This window comes from Ascaphus truei, chromosome 14 (genome assembly GCF_040206685.1).
Source record: "Ascaphus truei isolate aAscTru1 chromosome 14, aAscTru1.hap1, whole genome shotgun sequence".
In the NCBI taxonomy this organism is placed as follows: domain Eukaryota; kingdom Metazoa; phylum Chordata; class Amphibia; order Anura; family Ascaphidae; genus Ascaphus; species Ascaphus truei.
The window spans coordinates 16,412,122-16,433,510 of NC_134496.1; the positions used below are offsets into that span (position 1 = coordinate 16,412,122).

At 51.6% G+C, this 21,389-nt stretch overlaps 2 protein-coding genes across 4 annotated transcripts in view; one reads left to right on the forward strand and one right to left on the reverse strand.

Annotated features, from left to right (window-relative positions):
* Window positions 1-4,536, reverse strand: part of DPP3 (dipeptidyl peptidase 3) — a 28,679-nt gene extending 24,143 nt beyond the window's left edge. Inside the window, 1 exon segment of the mRNA XM_075569387.1 lies at window positions 4,170-4,536. Within this exon segment, the coding sequence (XP_075425502.1) occupies window positions 4,170-4,521 (352 nt within the window). The 5' untranslated portion in view covers window positions 4,522-4,536.
* Window positions 3,159-17,579, forward strand: MRPL11 (mitochondrial ribosomal protein L11). Of its 3 annotated transcripts, XM_075569849.1 has the most exons (7): window positions 3,159-3,311; window positions 7,019-7,143; window positions 10,930-11,025; window positions 13,537-13,630; window positions 14,305-14,464; window positions 14,877-14,994; window positions 16,113-17,579. In XM_075569849.1, exons 2-6 carry the CDS (start codon window positions 7,021-7,023, stop codon window positions 14,980-14,982), a joined length of 579 nt encoding a protein of 192 aa, XP_075425964.1. In that variant the 5' UTR covers window positions 3,159-3,311; window positions 7,019-7,020; the 3' UTR covers window positions 14,983-14,994; window positions 16,113-17,579. The 3 variants fall into 3 exon arrangements, with proteins under 3 accessions (XP_075425964.1, XP_075425963.1, XP_075425965.1); XM_075569848.1 differs by lacking the exon at window positions 16,113-17,579 and having other exon boundaries at window positions 14,877-15,164; XM_075569850.1 differs by lacking the exons at window positions 10,930-11,025; window positions 16,113-17,579 and having other exon boundaries at window positions 14,877-15,164.
* The last annotated feature ends 3,810 nt before the right edge of the window (window positions 17,580-21,389 follow it).

The following is a 21,389-nucleotide window of genomic DNA, read 5'->3' on the forward strand; positions in this document are numbered from 1 at the left end:
CAATGAAGTGGGTCCCAGGGTGAAGGAAAATACTTTATTGATAAAAGGAGTATACTCCTTGATAAAGTGTACTGCCGTACCTGAAACGCGTAGGAGGGTGCTCTCCTCCGTTTGTTATATGGAATTTTATCAATAAAGTATTTTCCTTCACCCTGGGACCCACTTCATTGGATTGTGCGCCAGTTCTCTCTCTTTCCTACAGCTCGTCCTGAATTACCAGCAGGTGCACGAGGAAAAGGGATTCCGATGCACAGGAAATGAGAAGAATAAGATCCCAGATAGCTTTGCACTCGTTGCTATGAGAGTAGAAAGCAGTGGGACTGCTGGTCCCATATCAGAAGTGGCCGTCCCGCTAACAATAACGCAGAGAGGTCCACAATGACTGGGACCGGAGGCCCCCAGTACTGTATCATGAATGCATAATAAAACCAATTTATTGATAATAAAAATATTAGGGACCACATATGAACAGTCTGACGCCAATGTGCGCCAGGGATAAAAATAGAGAGGACCTGGTCAGCTCTGATCCCTCCAGTTTTAAAAAAAAAAACCCAACACCGACAAACGTTACACACAATGGGGGACAATGCCACAATATGGTAACTAATAACAAGGATCCACCCTTTTTTATCACCCAATTTAGTAGCCAGGCTACAGTGATACAATCCATCATCAGGAAGCACTGGGATGTTTTAAATACCGATGTGTTATTACGAGATATTGTATCTATACAACCGAGGTTTGTCTTTGTCACACACATTGGGCAACATAGTGTCTCCTAGTGTTATTCAAAGCACTAAAGCTTGGAATAAAAGTACACTGTTTCCTGGATTACGTGGCTTTCCCCTGTGGGAAATGCAAAGCCTGTAAATATGTCAAAAAGACCAATTGCTTGACTAACAGAGATGAAACTAAAGATTTTCAAATGCTATCTTTTATTATAACATGTAGCACGGATCATGTTATTGACATGATCACATGCGGATGTAATAAAAGATATATTGGCCTAACCACCAGACCATTCAAAATTAGGATGCTTGAACATATCAGACATATTACCAACATGGATATTACACATCCAGTTTCCAATCACTTTAGAATGTGTCAAAAGGGCAGTCCGAGGCACCTTCAGTGTGCTGCCTTAGAACATGTTAAACCCCAAATCAGAGGGGGAGACAGGTCCAGAATTCTAAACCAAAGAGAAGCATCTTGGATTTTCACCATTGATGCCCAAAGGTCTTAACAATGAATGGGACCTACGTTTTTTTCTATAGATTGTTATCCACACAGTGGATGGTACTCTGAAATATTATGGTTACTCCACAGTTTTCCTTCTTTCTCCACTTCTCTTTTCCTTTCCTCTCCCTTACCCCGTTGCTCTTTTCTTCCTTTCCCCTCTTTTTCCCTTCCCCGCCCCCTCTATCCCCCTTTTTTCCTTCTCTCTTCCCCCCTTCCTGGGGTTGTCTTTATAGGCATTGCTCAACAAACATATTTTTGTAAATGAGTGACGGTTTAATGATTTAACAAATTTACTTGGGGTTGTCTTCACAGGCAAGATTCAATAAATATATTTTTGTAACTGATTGATGATACAATGTTTAGCATATTTACATAAGAGTATAATACATTTTTTTAAATAGTAATAACTTATGGCTGTAACAAATGACGTAGTGGGGTCATGTGACCTCACGTTGCTATGGCAACATGACGTCCAGACGCCAGGAATCAAGGTAAAAAGGAGGGAGGAGGGCGCGCGGAGGACGACATCCGGCAGGGGGGGCGCAGTGAAAAGTTTGCGCCCCCTGCCTTACTGCTTCAATGGTTACCTGTTGCAAGATATCCAGTTGTCCTTTGAGCTTATAAAGTTTTTTTGTACCACATATGAACAGTCTGACGCCAATGTGCGCTCATAAGCATGTAAATATAACCAATATAATGGCTGGCAGCTAAGCCCAAAACAGCTATGAGTCGGACATGTGTATGGAAGTCCGGTGGGAACCGGCTAAAACTAGTATCCCTAGATACATACCCCCACAAAACGGGAAAGGGGGAGCAACGCCCGCCACGCCCCCGTCCCTTCTATATAACTATAAGCAAAAACCACTTCTACAACGACGACGGATGACATGACGACGCCAGGACTATAAGCGCGGCCTTAATGGGGCCTTTCTTTGTCCATGTCAGAGGTGACGTAGCACGCTTTAAAGGGCGACGCTGTAGGAGCCCCGGCGTGCGCACAGTCTGGGGAGAGTATATGGGATTTCACATAGGGGAGAGAATAAGACACACACAACTAACATTCAGGGACCATTTAACACCTAAAGTCATAAATACTCAATACTGCACAGGGGGAGGGATAGGTTTCAGTCACAGATACATTCCAGGATACACTGTTTCTAAATAAAACCCTTTGCTTGCTTTATCCAATGTAACATCGCCGGAAGAAGAGATCAGTGTATCTCGAAAGCTCGCACAAATAAAAGCATTTCGTTAGCCACAGAACGGTATCATCTATTCGTTTTCTATTTTATATATTCCCCGCAAGAAGATCAATATGAAACTTTTCCACCCTATATTATAATACCCTATACAATAAGATGTCCCTACATTAGAATAATAATGACTGATTAATAATGCTGTGGGAATTTGGAGGCACAGTGGAGCATATATGATGAAAGAGCAGGGCAGGTAATGGGATATATATAGGTAATAGGCTGTTACACGAGTTTTAAAGGGGGTTTCAGGGAGTCCTACAGGCCCCAGCACCCTGCAGAGCCACCCTGGGGTGTGGGGTAAGCAGCAGTAATGAGATGGGTACATAGAATTGATGCCTGTCCCTGTAATGCATGACTGCACGCTGCGCTCAGCTCACCTTCCTCCCGCCGCAGCCAGGTTACAATGTACTGCCACTTTAGGGTGGCAAAGCGAAACCTTGCATTGGCCCCGCCCACGCATTATTAAAGTCCCGTGCCTCCAGCCAATCAGGGTGAAGAAGAACTGGAGTGAAGGGAGTTATAGCCAATGGAAGGAGGGTGGCCGCCGTTTTCGGAACATGAATGGGTAAAGACAATGAGAGCTCGGAGTTGAAGCCCCCGACGTTTTAGCCAATCACAGCGAATGATTCACGAGATTGACATTTAGTTTGGGCAGGTGTAGAGGTCGCCCCGCCCACTTTAAAGGCGAGCCAATCAGCTTGAGACCGGTGGGAACACGCTTTCCTGTCACGTGGGAAGCGCGCGCGCGCCGTGTGTGAAGGTCGGGGAAAGACCGGCAAGGCGTTCAAATCGAGGCCGAGGCTTCCGGAAAAGGAGGTAGGCCGCAGTGAGACTGCCGGGTGGCGGGCAGAGACAGAGGAGCCGGGGCAGCGGTAGGGCTCAGAGGTCAATGAGTCTTATCTTTAATGTTGCCCTGCCCCCCTCCCGGGAGATGTTGCCCTGGCCCCCCTCCCGGGAGATGTTGCCCTGGCCCCCCTCCCGGGAGATGTTGCCCTGGCCCCCCTCCCGGGAGATGTTGCCCTGGCCCCCCTCCCGGGAGATGTTGCCCTGGCCTGGCCCCCCTCCCGGGAGATGTTGCCCTGCCCCCCTCCCGGGAGATGTTGCCCTGCCCCCCTCCCGGGACATGTTGCCCTGGCCCCCCTCCCGGGAGATGTTGCCCTGCCCCCCTCCCGGGACATGTTGCCCTGGCCCCCCTCCCGGGAGATGTTGCCCTGGCCCCCCTCCCGGGAGATGTTGCCCTGGCCCCCCTCCCGGGAGATGTTGCCCTGGCCCCCCTCCCGGGAGATGTTGCCCTGGCCCCCCTCCCGGGAGATGTTGCCCTGGCCCCCCTCCCGGGAGATGTTGCCCTGGCCCCCCTCCCGGGAGATGTTGCCCTGGCCCCCCTCCCGGGAGATGTTGCCCTGGCCCCCCTCCCGGGAGATGTTGCCCTGGCCCCCCTCCCGGGAGATGTTGCCCTGGCCCCCCTCCCGGGAGATGTTGCCCTGGCCCCCCTCCCGGGAGATGTTGCCCTGGCCCCCCTCCCGGGAGATGTTGCCCTGGCCCCCCTCCCGGGAGATGTTGCCCTGGCCCCCCTCCCGGGAGATGTTGCCCTGGCCCCCCTCCCGGGAGATGTTGCCCTGGCCCCCTCCCGGGAGATGTTGCCCTGGCTGCAGGTCCGTGTGTGGTGTAGGTTACCTGTGAGGGTCCCGGAGACGTGAGCCTCCGCGGTGTGGTGGAGAACAGGACAGGCTTTAGGTGATACTCGGGTTCTTTTCATTCGGTGACAGCGCCTCCAGTCACAGCAGAGCTGCGGGCAGTCCCCACCATGACCGTTCTTCTCTCCTATACTTCTGTTCAATTGACTGCGTCTAGGCCTGGGGCCTGGCGCCCGTGCGGAGGCGGCGCAGTGACCCGCATGAAGCGGGTGCTTTCCCTGGCCATGTTGGACGTGCCGTGGGGGGCTTGGACGCCGCATGGACGCGATCACTGCCTTCAGGCAGTCTGATCGCTCAGCGTGCGGACGCCTCTGCACGGTCTGCGGCACCATGGCCCCAGCCTTAGCCAGAAGTATATACAAGGGTCTTTATTTAATGCAGCCACTGCAGGTGGTATAACAGAGTGGCATATAGTGGAGAATGGGTTTCAGGCCCTTGGGGGGTGCGGCCTGATAATGTTGAGGCCTTGTGCTATGCACAGATCTTGGTTCACTCAGCCCAGGAGAGGCCGCTGAGCTCCTCTCCCTACCCCGGGTGGGAAGACACTCTGATCCTATAATTTGGAAGGCATCCTCTCTAATGCAAAAAGGAGGGCACAGGGTCTGCACTGTGATTGGCTGCAACACATACCCAGTGTCACCACCTCTCCTGCCACTCGGAGGCTGCGTGGGGGGTAAACCCCACAGGATAGACTGTCACTGCCTGTAGCTACTAGGACATACGTGACAGGAAGGCAGAAAGATAGTCTGGACCAACCATAGCAATATTAAATATAAGGAAAGAATCCGTGTCTCCCTGAAACTGGGAGCTCTGTGATTAACAGGATGAGGATGACTGACTGTGTGTGTGTGTGTATATATATATATATATATATATACACAAGGGTGTGTGTGTGTGTGTATATATACACACACACACACTTCTATCTATATCTATATATGAGAAACAAAAAAAGCCTGCAATTGAATAAAAAGTGCTAAAACCAGTAACGTAAAGTGTACAGAATCAACACTACTGGCGGTGCTAGGGATAATGAATATGTGAAAACAGAAACAAAGAAAGAAAAGATCCCAAAATAGCACTCTAGCATACAAAAGTATCAAAATGTATTAAACACTTAAACATATACAAAGGATCCACAGTGTCCCCAAGGCTGTCTAATCTAAAACACACAACAAAACTAAGCTTCACACTGGAGTCAGCAGTATGAAGTCAAAACTGGTAAATAGTAAATTAAAGCCATTGTTGACTAAGCTGAAAAAACCATGTGAAAGCTAAGTGAACAAACAAAAGTAACCCAACAATCAAAACACATGCAGAACCTGTAGTGTGGAGGCAAAGAGTTAGGCCTCGGCATGGTCAGCGCTTACGCGCTGAGCCGCGCTTGCACTTACCTGTGAGCCCCTACAGCCGCAATGTGAGCGGCTTTAGTAGGGGCTCGCCTACGCTTCCGCAAGCGCCCAGAAACGTAGGTCTTAGGTAATTTTTAAAATCACGCGCTTGCCGGAGCGCAGGGCCGGTCACGTGAGCGGTTCGCCCAATGAGGGCGAACCAGCTCCGTGACGTCACTGGCCCGCCCCTGACGGCGCGCTGTCTAAGGCCAGGGAAAGCACTCGCTTTCCCTGAGCCTCAGCGCGCCTCAGCACGCTAGCAGGAACTCTGGACGAGGCCTTAGCCTCTGAACACTTGGACCGGCCGGTCAAGTAGTTGTGAGTATGAAAACTCATAAACAAAATGGCATGTGAACATCATAGCAGAAGCATACATTAGTGGAATCATACATAGGTAGAAATGCACACACAGTGTAGCCGCAAAGGTCAATATACAGCCAAATTGTACTTAGCACTGGTCCAGGAAAGGGGCAAACAGGAAGCTATCGGTCTGCATGTGAAGGGAGTCTGTTCAGTGTAGTCAGATCGCCGCAATGCGCATGCTCCGTGAGCGATTTAGACGCCAAATTCAAAACTGCAGCAGGAAAGAAAAGGACAGCCAGGGGCACCGCCGGATCCAAGACAAACAATGGAGCACCGACGCACGTTTTGCCACCTGCTTCGTCCAGGGGCTTGACGTAATAGCTGATTAGAGCCATATATGTAGTCAGAATTCATGTGACGTGGACATAATCTAATGAGTTAGTCAGCCGGAGACACCACAGCTGATAGAGTTGTGTCATGGCTCCTCCTTGATGGGAGGGATAACCGGAATAGGTCTGAAATGAAGGCAAACATGAGTAGTATAGGAAAGGAGTATCTGAGACACAAGTAAAACGTAATTCTAACATGAAGAAATTTAACATGCTAGAAATATACATATATATATTTCTCACTCCCTTTCCCCCCTCTCCACCCCTCCCCCTGCGCTCTCTCTCTGTCCCCCTCATATTGCGCTCTCTGTCCCCCTCATATCGCGCTCTCTCTGTCCCCCTCATATTGCGCTCTCTCTGTCCCCCTCATATTGCGCTCTCTCTGTCCCCCTCATATTGCGCTCTCTCTCTGTCCCCCTCATATTGCGCTCTCTCTGTCCCCCTCATATTGCGCTCTCTCTGTCCCCCTCATATTGCGCTCTCTCTGTCCCCCTCATATTGCGCTCTCTCTGTCCCCCTCATATTGAGCTCTCTCTGCACCCTTCATATTGCGCTCTCCCTCTCTCCCTCCCCCCTCCCGCTCTGTCCCCCTCTGTCCCTCCCCTCTGTCTCCCCCTCTCCCCCCCTCATATCTCTCTCTGTCCCCTTCATATCCCGTTCTCCCTCTCTCTCTGTCCCCCTCATATAGCTCTCGCTCTGTCCCCCTCTCGCTCATATCGCTCTCTCTCTTCCTCCGCTCCCGTCAGTCATGTCTAAGGTGTCTCGCGCAGTGAAGTCTGTGAAGAAGACGGATGTCTCTGGTGTGATTCGGGCGATGGTGAGAGCTGGGCAAGCCGCTCCTGGGCCACCACTAGGACCCATCCTGGGACAGGTAGGCAGAGCGTCTCTCCCCTATTAACTGCTCCCCAGCCAGAGACTTGCAGAGTGTTGCTGCATTGACACCTTTCTCTCTTCCCTCTCTTTGATCCCTCTTCCCCCCCTTCGAACCCTCTTCCCCCCCCTCCAATCCCTCTTCCCCCTCCCTCCGATCCCTCTTCCCCCCCCCCCTCCGATCCCTCTTTCCCCCCCTCCGATCCCTCTTTCCCCCCCCTCCGATCCCTCTTCCCCCCCCTCCGATCCCTCTTCCCAACCCCCCCGATCCCTCTTCCCCCCCCTCCGATCCCTCTTCCCCCCCTCCGATCCCTCTCCCCCCCCCTCCGATCCCTCTTCCCCCCCCTCCGATCCCTCTTCCCAACCCCCCCGATCCCTCTTCCCCCCCCTCCGATCCCTCTCCCCCCCCCTCCGATCCCTCTTCCCCCCCTCCGATCCCTCTTCCCCCCCCTCCGATCCCTCTTTCCCCCCCTCCGATCCCTCTTCCCCCCCCTCCGATCCCTCTTCCCCCCCCTCCGATCCCTCTTCCCCCCCTCCGATCCCTCTTCCCCCCCTCCGATCCCTCTTTCCCCCCCTCCGATCCCTCTTTCCCCCCCTCCGATCCCTCTTTCCCCCCCTCCGATCCCTCTTTCCCCCCCTCCGATCCCTCTTTCCCCCCCTCCGATCCCTCTTTCCCCCCCTCCGATCCCTCTTTCCCCCCCTCCGATCCCTCTTTCCCCCCCTCCGATCCCTCTTTCCCCCCCTTCGATCCCTCTCCCCCCCTTCGATCCCTCTCCCCCCCCTTCGATCCCTCTCCCCCCCTTCGATCCCTCTCCCCCCCCCTTCGATCCCTCTCCCCCCTCTTCGATCCCTCTCCCCCCTCTTCGATCCCTCTCCCCCCTCTTCGATCCCTCTCCCCCCTCTTCGATCCCTCTCCCCCCCCTTCGATCCCTCTCCCCCCCCTTCGATCCCTCTCCCCCCCCTTCGATCCCTCTCCCCCCCCTTCGATCCCTCTCCCCCCCCTTCGATCCCTCTCCCCCCCTTCGATCCCTCTCCCTCCATGATCCCTCTCCCTCCCCTTGATCCCTTGATCCCTCTCCCCCCTTATCCCTCTCCCCCCCTTATCCCTCTCCCCCCTTATCCCTCTCCCCCCTTATCCCTCTCCCCCCCTTGATCTCTCCCCCCCTTGATCTCTCCCCCCCTTGATCTCTCCCCCCCTTGATCCCTCTCCCCCCTTGATCCCTCTCCCCCCCTTGATCCCTCTCCCCCCCTTGATCCCTCTGCCCCCCTTGATCCCTCTGCCCCCCTTGATCCCTCTGCCCACCTTGATCCCTCTGCCCCCCTTGATCCCTCTGCCCCCCTTGATCCCTCTCCCCCCTTGATCCCTCTCCCCCCCTTGATCCCTCTCCCCCCTTGATCCCTCTCCCCCCTTGATCCCTCTCCCCCCTTGATCCCTCTCCCCCCCTTGATCCCTCTCCCCCCCTTGATCCCTCTCCCCCCCTTGATCCCTCTCCCCCCCTTGATCCCTCTCCCCCCCTTGATCCCTCTCCCCCCCTTGATCCCTCTCCCCCCCTTGATCCCTCTCCCCCCCTTGATCCCTCTCCCCCCCTTGATCCCTCTCCCCCCCTTGATCCCTCTCCCCCCCTTGATCCCTCTCCCCCCCTTGATCCCTCTCCCCCCCTTGATCCCTCTCCCCCCCTTGATCCCTCTCCCCCCCTTGATCCCTCTCCCCCCCTTGATCCCTCTCCCCCCCTTGATCCCTCTCCCCCCCTTGATCCCTCTCCCCCCCTTGATCCCTCTCCGCCTCCTTGATCCCTCTCCCCCCCCTTGATCCCCCTTCCTCGATCCCTCTCCCCCCCTTGATCCCTCTCCCCCCCCTTGATCCCTCTCCCCCCCTTGATCCCTCCCCCCCCCCCTTGATCCCTCCCCCCCCCTTGATCCCTCTCCGCCCCTTGATCCCTCTCCCCCCCTTGATCCCTCTCCCCCCCTTGATCCCTCTCCCCCCCTTGATCCCTCTCCCCCCCTTGATCCCTCTCCCCCCCTTGATCCCTCTCCCCCCCTTGATCCCTCTCCCCCCCTTGATCCCTCTCCCCCCCTTGATCCCTCTCCCCCCCCTTGATCCCCCTTCCTCGATCCCTCTCCCCCTTCCTCGATCCCTCTCCCCCTTCCTTGATCCCTCTCCCCCCCTTGATCCCTCTCCCCCCCCTTGATCCCCCTTCCTCGATCCCTCTCCCCCTTCCTCGATCCCTCTCCCCCTTCCTCGATCCCTCTCCCCCTTCCTCGATCCCTCTCCCCCTTCCTCGATCCCTCTCCCCCTTCCTCGATCCCTCTCCCCCCCTTGATCCCTCTCCCCCCTTGATCCCTCTCCCCCCCTTGATCCCTCTCCCCCCCTTGATCCCTCTCCCCCCCTTGATCCCTCTCCCCCCCTTGATCCCTCTCCCCCCCCTTGATCCCTCTCCCCCCCCCTTGATCCCTCTCCCCCCCCTTGATCCCTCTCCCCCCCCTTGATCCCTCTCCCCCCCTTGATCCCTCTCCCCCCCTTGATCCCTCTCCCCCCCCTTGATCCCTCTCCCCCCCTTGATCCCTCTCCCCCCCCTTGATCCCTCTCCCCCCCTTGATCCCTCTCCCCCCCTTGATCCCTCTCCCCCCCTTGATCCCTCTCCCCCCCTTGATCCCTCTCCCCCCCTTGATCCCTCTCCCCCCCTTGATCCCTCTCCCCCCCTTGATCCCTCTCCCCCCCTTGATCCCTCTCCCCCCCTTGATCCCTCTCCCCCCCTTGATCCCTCTCCCCCCCTTGATCCCTCTCCCCCCCTTGATCCCTCTCCCCCTCCTAACTCCCTCTCCCCCCCTTGATCTCTCTCCCCCTCCTTGATCCCTCTCCCCCCCCTTGATCCCCCTTCCTCGATCCCTCTCCCCCTTCCTCGATCCCTCTCCCCCTTCCTCGATCCCTCTCCCCCCCTTGATCCCTCTCCCCCTTCCTCGATCCCTCTCCCCCTTCCTCGATCCCTCTCCCCCCCTTGATCCCTCTCCCCCCCTTGATCCCTCTCCCCCCTTGATCCCTCTCCCCCCCTTGATCCCTCTCCCCCCCTTGATCCCTCTCCCCCCCTTGATCCCTCTCCCCCCCCTTGATCCCTCTCCCCCCCCTTGATCCCTCTCCCCCCCCTCGATCCCTCTCCCCCCTCCTCGATCCCTCTCCCCCCTCCTCGATCCCTCTCCCCCCCTCCTTCGATCCCTTTCCTCCCCCCCCTCCTTCGATCCCTTTCCTCCCCCCCCCCTCCTTCGATCCCTTTCCTCCCCCCCCCTCCTTCGATCCCTTTCCTCCCCCCCCCTCCTTCGATCCCTTTCCTCCCCCCCCTCCTTCGATCCCTCTCCTCCCCCCCTCCTTCGATCCCTCTCCTCCCCCCCCTCTTCGATCCCTCTCCTCCCCCCCTCTTCGATCCCTCTCCTCCCCCCCCTCTTCGATCCCTCTCCTCCCCCCCCCCTCTTCGATCCCTCTCCTCCCCCCCTTCTCTTCGATCCCTCTCCTCCCCCCCCTCTTCGATCCCTCTCCCCCCTCTTCGATCTCTCTCCTCCCCCCCTCTTCGATCCCTCTCCCCCCCCTCTTCGATCCCTCTCACCCCCCCCCTCTTCGATCCCTCTCACCCCCCCCCCTCTTCGATCCCTCTCACCCCCCCCCTTCTTCGATCCCTCTCATCCCCCCCCCTCTTCGATCCCTCTCACCCCCCCCCCCCCTCTTCGAACCCTCTCATCCCCCCCCTCCTCTTCGATCCCTCTCATCCCCCCCCCCCTCTTCGATCCCTCTCCTCAGAGGGGTATTCCCATCGGCCAGTTCTGTAAGGAGTTCAATGAGAAGACTAAAGACATCAAAGAAGGAATCCCTCTCCCCGTTAAGATTACCGTCAAGGTGAGATCCTGCCCCCCTGGGTCAGTGACCTCACACTCTCCTAATCTCTTGCCTTAACCAATCACATCACAGCTTCACAATCCAACCACACCCAATTAAGAAACCCTTTAATCTGAATATTGGTATGTCCAGTAATAACTGTGTGTTTAATATATCAAGAAATGAATATATATCTCAAAACTCATCCCGTTAAATCCTCCCATGTAATGGTCTTCATGGTTTCCCTCTGTGAGCCGCCATGTTGAGCGTTCTGCATCTGTCCGGCTGTCATCTCCGCGATGTCATTTCTGTGTCTGCCGGTGACGGGGACCATTGGGTGACAGCAGGACGGGGCGTTTGTACAGAGCGGATTATAATATGAAGTTCTCATTGCAGACTAAGTTTCTTTAGCAAGGATGTGTCTATCGCAGGGGTGGGCAACTCCAGTCCTCTAGGGCCACCAACAGGTTATCCCTGCTTCAGCACAGGAAGCTCAGTCAATGACTCCAGTCCTCAAGGGCCACCAACAGGTCAGTGTCAGGGTATTCCTGCTTCAGAACAGGTGGCTCAGTCGCAGACTGAGACACTGAGCCACCTGTGCTGAAGCAGGGATATCCTTCTAACCTGACCTGTTGGTGGCCCTTGAGGACTGGCGTTGCCCTCCTCTGCTCTATCTCCAGGGTCAGAAGTATCTCAGCTGCAGGGTCATTTAGTGACATTGTAGCTTTCTGTCACCTGGGGACAGCTGAACGTTCTGTGACATCACATGGATGTCTGACAGCAGGAACTTCCTGTATCATAAGTGATGTCACAACTGTGGCAACATGGAGACTTCCTGTTCTAGTTTATTAAACGCTCCGATCTTCATTCAAAAAACAACAAATCTACATACACAGTTATTTTATATTTTAAGAGTATTTTATAGTGTGTGACCCGGGAGACCAGCACTTTTACACCGAAACCACCTGGATCACCAGCACCAGGCCAAGTTGTAGAATAAAATGGGGTTTATTCTGGCACGCCAGCAGACAAAACAGAGATGCACAACACAAGGTACAATACCAACTGGGGACCTGGGGAGTAGACTCTAGCCTCGCTAGTTGCAGGGGCCTGCTTCAAGAAGGCTTGCCTTGTCTGCTTCTCGTCCAGGATATCAGAGGGTTGATCACACAGCAGCCATTCACATGTATCTCCAGCTGGTCACTAAAGATCCAAACTCCTTTACAGAATGTCTCTCTGTCTCTCAGATGATCCTGTGAGGGAATCTCCACACTCCTTCCCAGAGTCTCTCGGTCTCTGTAAGGCCTCGTTCGCACTGCGCACTTCGCGAAGTTGTGCGCGCCTCCATCTGCTGGACGCTGTGTGATCATCCCCAGCAGACGGAATGAACCGACACAGGGCAGCATGCGGGACCGGAGGGGGGTGGGAGGGGGAGGGGGAGGGCTGTGTCACGGGCATTGTAAAATCACACAAACATAACAATAATGTGTGTGTGGCTGGAGCAGGGAGCTGCCGAGTCTCTGGTCACTTTCAGCAGCCAGTGCATTGATTGGCTGCTGAAACTGACGTCACGCTGCTGCAGCCAGACATCACAGATTGAAAAGACTCCCGCGACTGCAGCAGCGTCGGCGCTGTACTTTGCAGCCAATGGTAGTTTCAATACTGAACACTACCATTGGCCACCAGGGGTTGGTGACGAACGCGTGAGCATGCGCATGTCACAAAGTGCGCAGTGTGAACAGGGCCTTAGCCTCTCATGCTCACTGAAGGTAGATCCGATTCTCTGATCAGCAGCACCCCTTTTGTAGCCCTCTGTGGCTATCCTTTACATGGGAGGGGGCTGCTGAACAATTAGAGCATGGATTAGGTTGGTTCCACAACAGCCAGAGGGCATGCTAAGAGCCCATCCCTGATTGTTCACTCTCACTAAATGTCTGTAACACCTCCACGCTCCCAACCATTGTCTCAGCAGGAACCTCAGCTGATTAAATCACAGAGTCCTCTCCATAGAGATGACAGTAGCAATGGAATATCTAATTTGCTTTCTTGCAGGTCTGACACCCAAAGCACATTACAGAACAATGTTGATTCACTAAATTGTGGGATTGCATTTACAGGGAATAACTAATACAGACTTTGAAATACATTCTTACAGACCTGGAAATACCTTTACACATTCCCTGTTCTTCCCCAGATATCAAATACATTTGGCCAAAATAAGCCTTATTGGCCAAAAAGGTGGCCAAGTTACATAGATTTAGGGGTAGCTAGCTGGGCTTCATCCCAGTTTTGTGATGCCAGCTATCCCTACCGTCACAGTGTGTTGCCAAAGCGGCCTGATCTCCTCATATAGCCCCATCCATGACCAACCACCTGGTTTTCACCAAGGCCTGATGACAGTTGCTGACCAATCACACGCTGGAGGAGACCTCAAAGTGTCGCCCATATGCTCGTCCAATTGACCCTGTTCTGCTGATGACCTCATAATTCACTTCCTTGCACCACGTATCTGACATCACGTTCTCTGTACAGCCGGACCGGACGTACGAGATGAAGATCGGACAACCGCCAGTGTCGTTTTTCCTCAAACATGCAGCTGGGATCGAAAAAGGAGCCGGACAAACGGGTGAGGGGGAACCTTCTTAAGGGATGAGCGCGTCTCTCACAAGGCTCATACTCTACGACAGGGGTGCGAAAAACTGGGGGCGGGAGATTTTTCTAGGGGGGGCGCAGGCGGTTGAAGAGGCCCCGTACTCTTCCCCACGGCATTTAAATTAAATGCCGTGGGATCGCGTGAGGCCCCTGCAACCTATTACTTACCGAGATTCAGACGGCTGTTGACGTGTCGCCATGGCAACGTGGCGTCGTGACATCACATGACCCCGCTGAGTCGTTTGACGCCCATCGCCATGGCAACGCGACGTGAAATGACCCCGTGGTGTCATTTGGAGGCCGGGAACTGAGGAAAGGGGGACCCGAGCACCGGGGGCAGCCGGCGGGGGGGGGGGGGCGCAGCGCCAAAAGTTTATGCACCCCTGATCTACTGCAAGGATGGCAAACTCCAGTACTCAAGGGTCACCAACAAGCCAGGTTATAAGGATATCCCTTCTTCAGCACAGGTGGTGCAGTCAAATACTGTCACTGTTTGAGCCATCTGTGCTGAAGCAGGGATATCCTGAACACCTGATCTGTTGGTGGCCCTTGAGGATTGAAGTTGGCCGCCTCTGATCTAAGTTAATGGGGTGAGCGGGGCCTCCGTTGGGTAACCTGGCTGATATGTCTCCCCTCCGATGTTACCAGGCCATGAGGTGGCAGGGATGGTGACGCTGAAGCAGCTCTATGAGATCGCTTTGGTGAAGTCAAAGGACGAAGCTTTTGTCATACGCGACATGCCACTGATGGAAGTGGTGAAATGCATCATGGGAAGTGCTAGGTCGATCGGTATTAAAGTAGTGAGAGAGTAAGTGTCCCTCCCCTCTCCCTGCAGGGTGACAGACAGAAAGGAGCTATGAGTCTGTCGTTGTCGTCCCCCCTTCCCCCCCCCCCCGCAGGGTGACATAGGAAAGAAAAAACGAGTGACTCAGCGGTCACAGCTCCTCCAAACAGCCAGACGCATTGAAAAAGTAAAAAAACTTTGACTCAAAAAGTGAACATCAGCAAAAGAGATACTCTGACGCGTTTTGTCCAAAAGTGGACTTTATCAAAGAGTAATTGATGCAGGGTGACATAGACAGAATGGAGCTATGAGTCTGTCCCTCCCCCCGCAGGGTGACACAGACAGAAGGGAGCTATGAGCCTGTCCCTCCCCCCGCAGGGTGACAGTGACACTGAAGGAAGCGGTGTCTATCTCACTCTGTACCCTGTTCCCTCAGCCTGTCAGCGGACGAGTACAGCCAGTTCTTGGAAGAGAGACGCCTCGCTCTTCAAGCAGCAGCGGAAGCTCAAATCGTAGAAGCGGCAGCAGCTAAGAAGAAATGAACTCACGCCAAGGTGTGACCTTTGAACTCTATGACATCACACAGGACCTGTGTGATTAATGCCCACCCCCAGCAGATGGCTCCTGGGCAATGTAATACTGGCCTATCTGGCAGGAAATGGGTTAAACAGACTGCCTTCTCTGCAACATGTATTGTAATAAAGTCAGTGTGTCAGCCACATAACAGCGCTTCTGCCTTTCATGTGGCTGCTTTGTCGCAGTGCGTGCTGGCCCCGTCTGATCGCACAAGGGTTCTGCCTTCAGTGGTCCAGCCACGGAGGTGTATGCAAGACTCGTGCAGGTGCATTACCGTGTTTTCCCTCCAGGCGGCAGCGCTGCGCTTGTACTTGTGCTACTTGAGTGTAAGGCCGTTTTTATAGTGGCAGCGACGGCGTGAACAACAAACGTCATAGAGGACGCCCATAGAGCACTCAAGCGATGAAGCGTGACCGCGCGCGATTATGGAGAAGCCAAAGAATTTACTCTTTGCCACGCAATGGCCGGGTCACATGCGCGGTTCAGCCAGTGAGGGCGAACCGCTCACGTGACGTCAGGACCATGCCTCCCGTTGCCTTGGACCTCGGTGCAGGTTTTGTGTGAACGGGAGTCATGCGCTCCATCGCGTGCGGCCTAATGCAGTAGTGTCCAACTCCAGTCCGCAAGGGCCACCAACAGGTCAGGTTTTCAGCATATCACTGCTTCAGCACAGGTGGCTCAATCACTGAGCCACTGGTTGAGCTACCTGTGCTGAAGCAGGGATATTCTTATAAACTGACCAGTTGGTGGCCCTTGAGGATTGCAGTCGTTGACCGAGCCACCTGTGCTGTAGCAGGGATATCTAATATCTGGCCTGTTGGTGGCCCTTGAGCACAGTAGTTGGCCACCCCTGGGGTAGAGGTTTGACCCGCAGTTATGAAGCAGAATCTACAATTGCCGACAGTCCTAAAAATAGATGTCACGAGAGACCAGGACTATCACCAGGGATCGATTCGCCAGACAGCAACACAGTTTATAAAATTAATTTATTGGAAAAGAAATAACTACAGTATTTACAGTGGAAACTAGGGTTACCCTATAAACTTAGATGCAGGGACCTCCCTAAAGAGATTTTCCCTGTTATTTCTTCTTGCAGGATCCGCTGCAGCTTCACCCAGTTAGGCCGTGATAATCCCTAAAAACGCCGGCGGCATCGCACACTGCTGAAAGACAAATAGCATAAATACAATGAAAGTAAACAAACCCATGGCGACGGACGCGCAGCGCCGAACTGGAGAGCAGACAGGAGATTTTGTTTTCGCGGAGCGACTGCCGCATCACATGAGCGGTTCAGTCAATGAGAGTGAACTGGTTATGGCCACGCCGCCCTGCCTGCCACTGCCCCCTGCCTGCAGCTCAACTTGCCACTTTGCAGGATCGCAGCGGTGATGTCACTGCATCGCGCTGCCGCCCAGCAGCTCCTTGTATAATAGTAGCCTTAGGCCAGGTCCTCGCTGGCAACTGCAGCGCCCGCTGTGGCGGACGTTGCAGGGTCAAGATCCGCCTCACAATGGGGCTGGGCCCGATGCGAGGGGGGGCCGCCGCGCTGCAGGAACAGAAACTCCTGCGCTCAAGAAAATTGGGAGCAGGAGTCGCGATGGAGGGCAAGACCACGCCCCCCACGGGTTCAGCCAATGAGGGCGAACCTGCCAGGTGACATCACGGCTGCGCCCCCGTCACGCCCCGCCCCCCCCCTGCACTTTTCTGCAGACCGGGGGACTCGGCTGCACGCGCAGGCAGCGGGGCCAAAGCCTTACTCCCAGCTTCATCCAGCTGCCTCAGCTAAAGAACTCAACTCACAGCTAAGGGCTGTTATATACTCTGTGCGGCTGTGCGCGCGAGCCTGTGTGAAGGTGCGTGCACGTGCCGCACACGTTTTGTGTGTATACTGTGCGCGAGTGTATGACTGTGTGTGTGTGTGTGTTTAAATAAGTTTTCAAATAAATACATTCTTTAATAATTTTTTAAATAACATTATACACACACATACATACACACATACACACACACATACATACACACATACACACATACATACATACACACACACACACATACATACACACACACACATACATACATACACACACATACTTACATTTCAGCGGCGGTAGCTGCGCAAATTCATTCACTCATCTTCCCCCCTGTCGGCCGGTTCCGCTCTCCCTGCCGTGCGCGCGCGGCACCATTATAGAACCTCAGCCAACTAAAACTGCCGCTCGTGTGCACGGCGTAGAGCGCGCCCGCACTATAGAACCAGCCTAAAGCTGGGCTTATCCATCTGGCTAAGGGTCTCCTTCCCCCCAGGTGTTTGCAATATGGCCTAGCCCCTGATTGGTGGGTGAGAATGCAACAAGGAACACAGTTACATGCAAAGAGTTAGGCTGCGGTCCCAGTCATCTATGGGCACTATTGCTAAGCCTGCTGTCTACAAGCACTCCTAAATCCTTCTCCATCAAGGATTCCCCCAATATATCTCCATTTAATTTGTAAGTCGTCTTTTTATTCTTGCATCCCAAATGCATAACCTTACATTTATCTGTATTAAACCTCATCTGCCATTTACCTGCCCACGTTTCCAGTCTCTCCAAGTCCTTCTGAAGAGAAATTACATCCTGCTCTGATTCTATTACCTTACACAATTTAGCATCATCAGCAAAGATGGAGACTTTACTCTCGATCTCAAGGTCATTAATAAACAAGTTAAAAAGCAGGGGTCCCAGTACCGATCCCTGAGGTACTCCACTCACGACTTTAGACCAACCTGAAAAAGTTCCATTTATGACAACCCTCTGTTGTCTATCCTTTAACCAGTTTTCAATCCAGGTGCATATATTATTACTGAGTCCAATTTTCTTTATTTTGTACACCAACCTCTTGTGTGAAACCGTATCAAAAGCCTTTGCAAAATCTAAGTAGACCACATCAACTGCATTACCCTGGTCTAAATTCCTACTTACCTCCTCAAAGAAACAAATAAGGTTAGTTTGGCAAGATCTATCCTTCATAAATCCATGCTGACTATTACTAATAATTTTGTTTTCCATTAGGTATTCCTGAATAGTATCCCGTATTAAACCTTCAAGTAGTTTCCCCACTATTGAAGTCAGGCTTACAGGTCTGTAATTCCCCGGGTGTGATCTAGCTCCCTTTTTAAATATAGGCACCACATCTGCTTTACGCCAATCTTAAAGAAGGTACTTAAAGAACTTTTTAGGGTTGACCTTACTTTCTATTGCAATCCTTTTTTCATTATCCACTTTTGCTAATTTAATTGCCCTTTTGCAATTTCTGTTACATTCCTTATAATTCTGATACGATGTCTCTGTCCCTTCTGACTTAAAGAATCTAAACGCCTTCCTCTTCTTGTCCATTTCGTCCCCTACCTGTTTATTTAGCCACATTGGTTTTGACTTATTTCTTTTATACTTATTACCCAAGGGTATACACTGATAAGTGTGCTTTTCAACAATGTTTTAAAGACTGCCCATTTATCTTCTACCTTTTTCTTTCCCCCCCTCTACCCCCCCCCCCGCAGGGTGACACAGACAGAAGGGATCTATGAGTCTGTCCCTCCCCCCGCAGGTGACACAGACAGAAGGGATCTATGAGTCTGTCCCTCCTCCCGCAGGGTGACACAGAGAGAAGGGAGCTATGTGTCTGTCCCTCCCCCCACAGAGTGACACAGACAGAAGGGAGCTATGAGTCTATCCCTCCCCCCGCAGGGTGACACAGTGACACAGACAGAAAGAAGCTATGAGTCTGTCCCTCCTCCCGCAGGGTGACACAGTAACACAGAGAGAAGGAGCTATGAGTCTGTCCCTCCTCCCGCAGGGTGACACAGTGATACAGACAGAAGGGAGCTATGAGTCTGTCCCTACCCCCCAGGGTGACACAGTGACACAGACAGAAGGGAGCTATGAGTCTGTCCCTTTACCCGCAAGTTGACACAGTGACACAGACAGAAGGGAGCTATGAGTCTGTCCCTTTACCCGCAAGTTGACACAGTGACACAGACAGAAGGGAGCTATGAGTCTGTCCCTCCCCCCACAGGGTGACACAGTGACACAGACAGAAGCTATAAGCCTGTCCCTCCCACAATAGCAAACACCACAAATTATTTCAATTTTGTTTTAATTTCCATTTTTTTTCAAGTTCAGTTCTACAAGAATATCAACCAAAACTTTACAACACGAATCAATTCATTGTACACGTTAGAAAAAAACATATTTATAAATGTACAACAATTTTTTTTTTTTTACCATTTCTCACAAACTTTGAAAAACAGCATTTCAGGAAAAAATATCCTTTTACTTAATTCGTAGCAAAATCCTACGTCATGTTTATGGCTCCAATACACCATAATTTTGAATGTATATTTGTATATTTCTATATATATATATATATATATATATATACACACACACACATACACATATTTATATAAAACATCAGATTATCAGTTTTCAAATTGAGGAACATCATTCAATTATTTCAAATGTGGGTTTCGTTCAAATTGGATTCAAATAACCACCCTGAAAAAGTGCAAGCAGTGTCCAAAATTCATTTTGAAATTAAATGTAAAGATGTTTTTTTTTTTACATTGTTTTTAAAGAAAATGCTAATATACACCTTTGGAATAATGTATAATCCATCTATTGTATATATTAGTATTGCCTTTATGATCATATATAAACCATATATTATATATATACATATATATATATATCAGTATTTTCGATACAAAAATATCTATAGTTCACCCTTCATTTTATAGATTGAATTTTTAACACAGTGAGAAGAAAAATATTGATTAAATACCATTACAGTTGCTTTCTAATGCCTGTTATCACCTTTTCCCACTATATCTCTGCCTGGTGTTAATATAACCCCAGTTTTCTGCATTCTAAGAGTTATATTATAATTCTTTTATTTATTTAGAAATCCCTTTCCCATGAAAACGAAATAAATGACATTTGAAAGCAGCAGACTGCACTGATCGACATTATTATTACTTTGATCTTTTCTTGCCCTTTCCAGTGCTGCTTTTATTTTTAAAAACCAATGTTCCTTTCAGGAGATATAAGCGTTTGAAATATAACATTGCAAAAAAAAAAACAGGACTAGCTCAGGGGCTGAAATGCTGTAGTATCACTAAACTCATATGCTGTAGTAATCTGGGAGGCTGCTGCTTTGAGTGCAGTATACTGCAAGAACAATTCTTCTGTTATACGTTTACGGCTGGAGGTGGGTAACTCCAGTCCTCAAGGGCCAGAAACAGGTCAGGTTTCCAGGACATCCCTGCTTCAGCACAGGCGGCTTCATCAGTGGCTCAGTCGTTGACTTGCCAACACCACAAGGGCCGCCAACAGGTCACGTATTAGGGATATCCCTGCTTCAGCACAGGTGGCTCAATCAGTTGAGCCACCTGTGCCAGCGCAGGGATATCCTGAAATCCTGACCTGTTGGTGGCCCTTGAACACTGGAGCTGCCCACCCCTGGTTTAAGGGGTACATATGAGAAGTGATGAGATACACGCATTTCGGGTAATTTATAAGCAGTTACATGGGGGAGTTATAGGAACGGCTATATGGAACAACAAGTCACCATAAACCCTAAATCAAATAATCCCAGCAAAATGTAGATGATAAATCCTTTGGAATAGCAAATGAAGTCACATAACATACATATATTTAATTCTTTAGTTTCACTATGAGTGAATACATATTTTTGTATATGTAAGACTACTTACAACTCCTTACACAATAAATAACCATGTTTTCTCTCTTTCTATTCAGTTTTTCCAACCCCTTTTCTTTTTGTATAAATTAGAACATTTTTTTTGTACAAAATCTGGTTTTCACGGCGGCCCATCCGATTGTTTAAGCTTAAATTGGCCGTTTAATGGCTTGAAAAAAAAGCAATCTGTGTGCACTTTGAAAAAAAAAAGTGCGTTTTCTACAATTCTGGGTGAAATTTAGAATTAAATGTAAAAAATGGTGTAATTTTGTCAGATTTGTTTAAATGTAAATATTATTCAGTGAATAAACAGCCAGATTAAAATCCACTCGGAGCAGGAGTGCGGCCATTACAAGCTGCGTTCTGATTGGCTGTTCTTGCCATCCAATCAGGGTGCAGAAGCTTAATTGGGGATGAGCCGCTGCGTTGCTTACTTTTTTTTTTTTTCACAAATGGAAAAAACAGATATATTTGTCTGTATTATGTAGACGTGCACAAAATCCAGAAAAAGGGAGCGGAGGAATGAAAGAGAAAAAGGGAACAAAACAGTTTTGCGATGAACGGGGGAGGTTTCGCGACGCACAAAGTCGCTCTTCCTCCCCGCATGGGCGCTTTTCTTGTTTAGTTCGTTATA

Excerpts from the sequence above, each read along its gene's own strand:
- MRPL11 (XM_075569849.1), top strand. The coding sequence starts at position 7,021 with ATGTCTAAGGTGTCTCGCGCAGTGAAGTCTGTGAAGAAGACGGATGTC. Across the intron at positions 7,144-10,929 it reads TAGGACCCATCCTGGGACAG|AGGGGTATTCCCATCGGCCA; the intron begins GTAGGCAGAGCG and ends CCCTCTCCTCAG. Across the intron at positions 14,465-14,876 it reads GGTATTAAAGTAGTGAGAGA|CCTGTCAGCGGACGAGTACA; the intron begins GTAAGTGTCCCT and ends CTGTTCCCTCAG.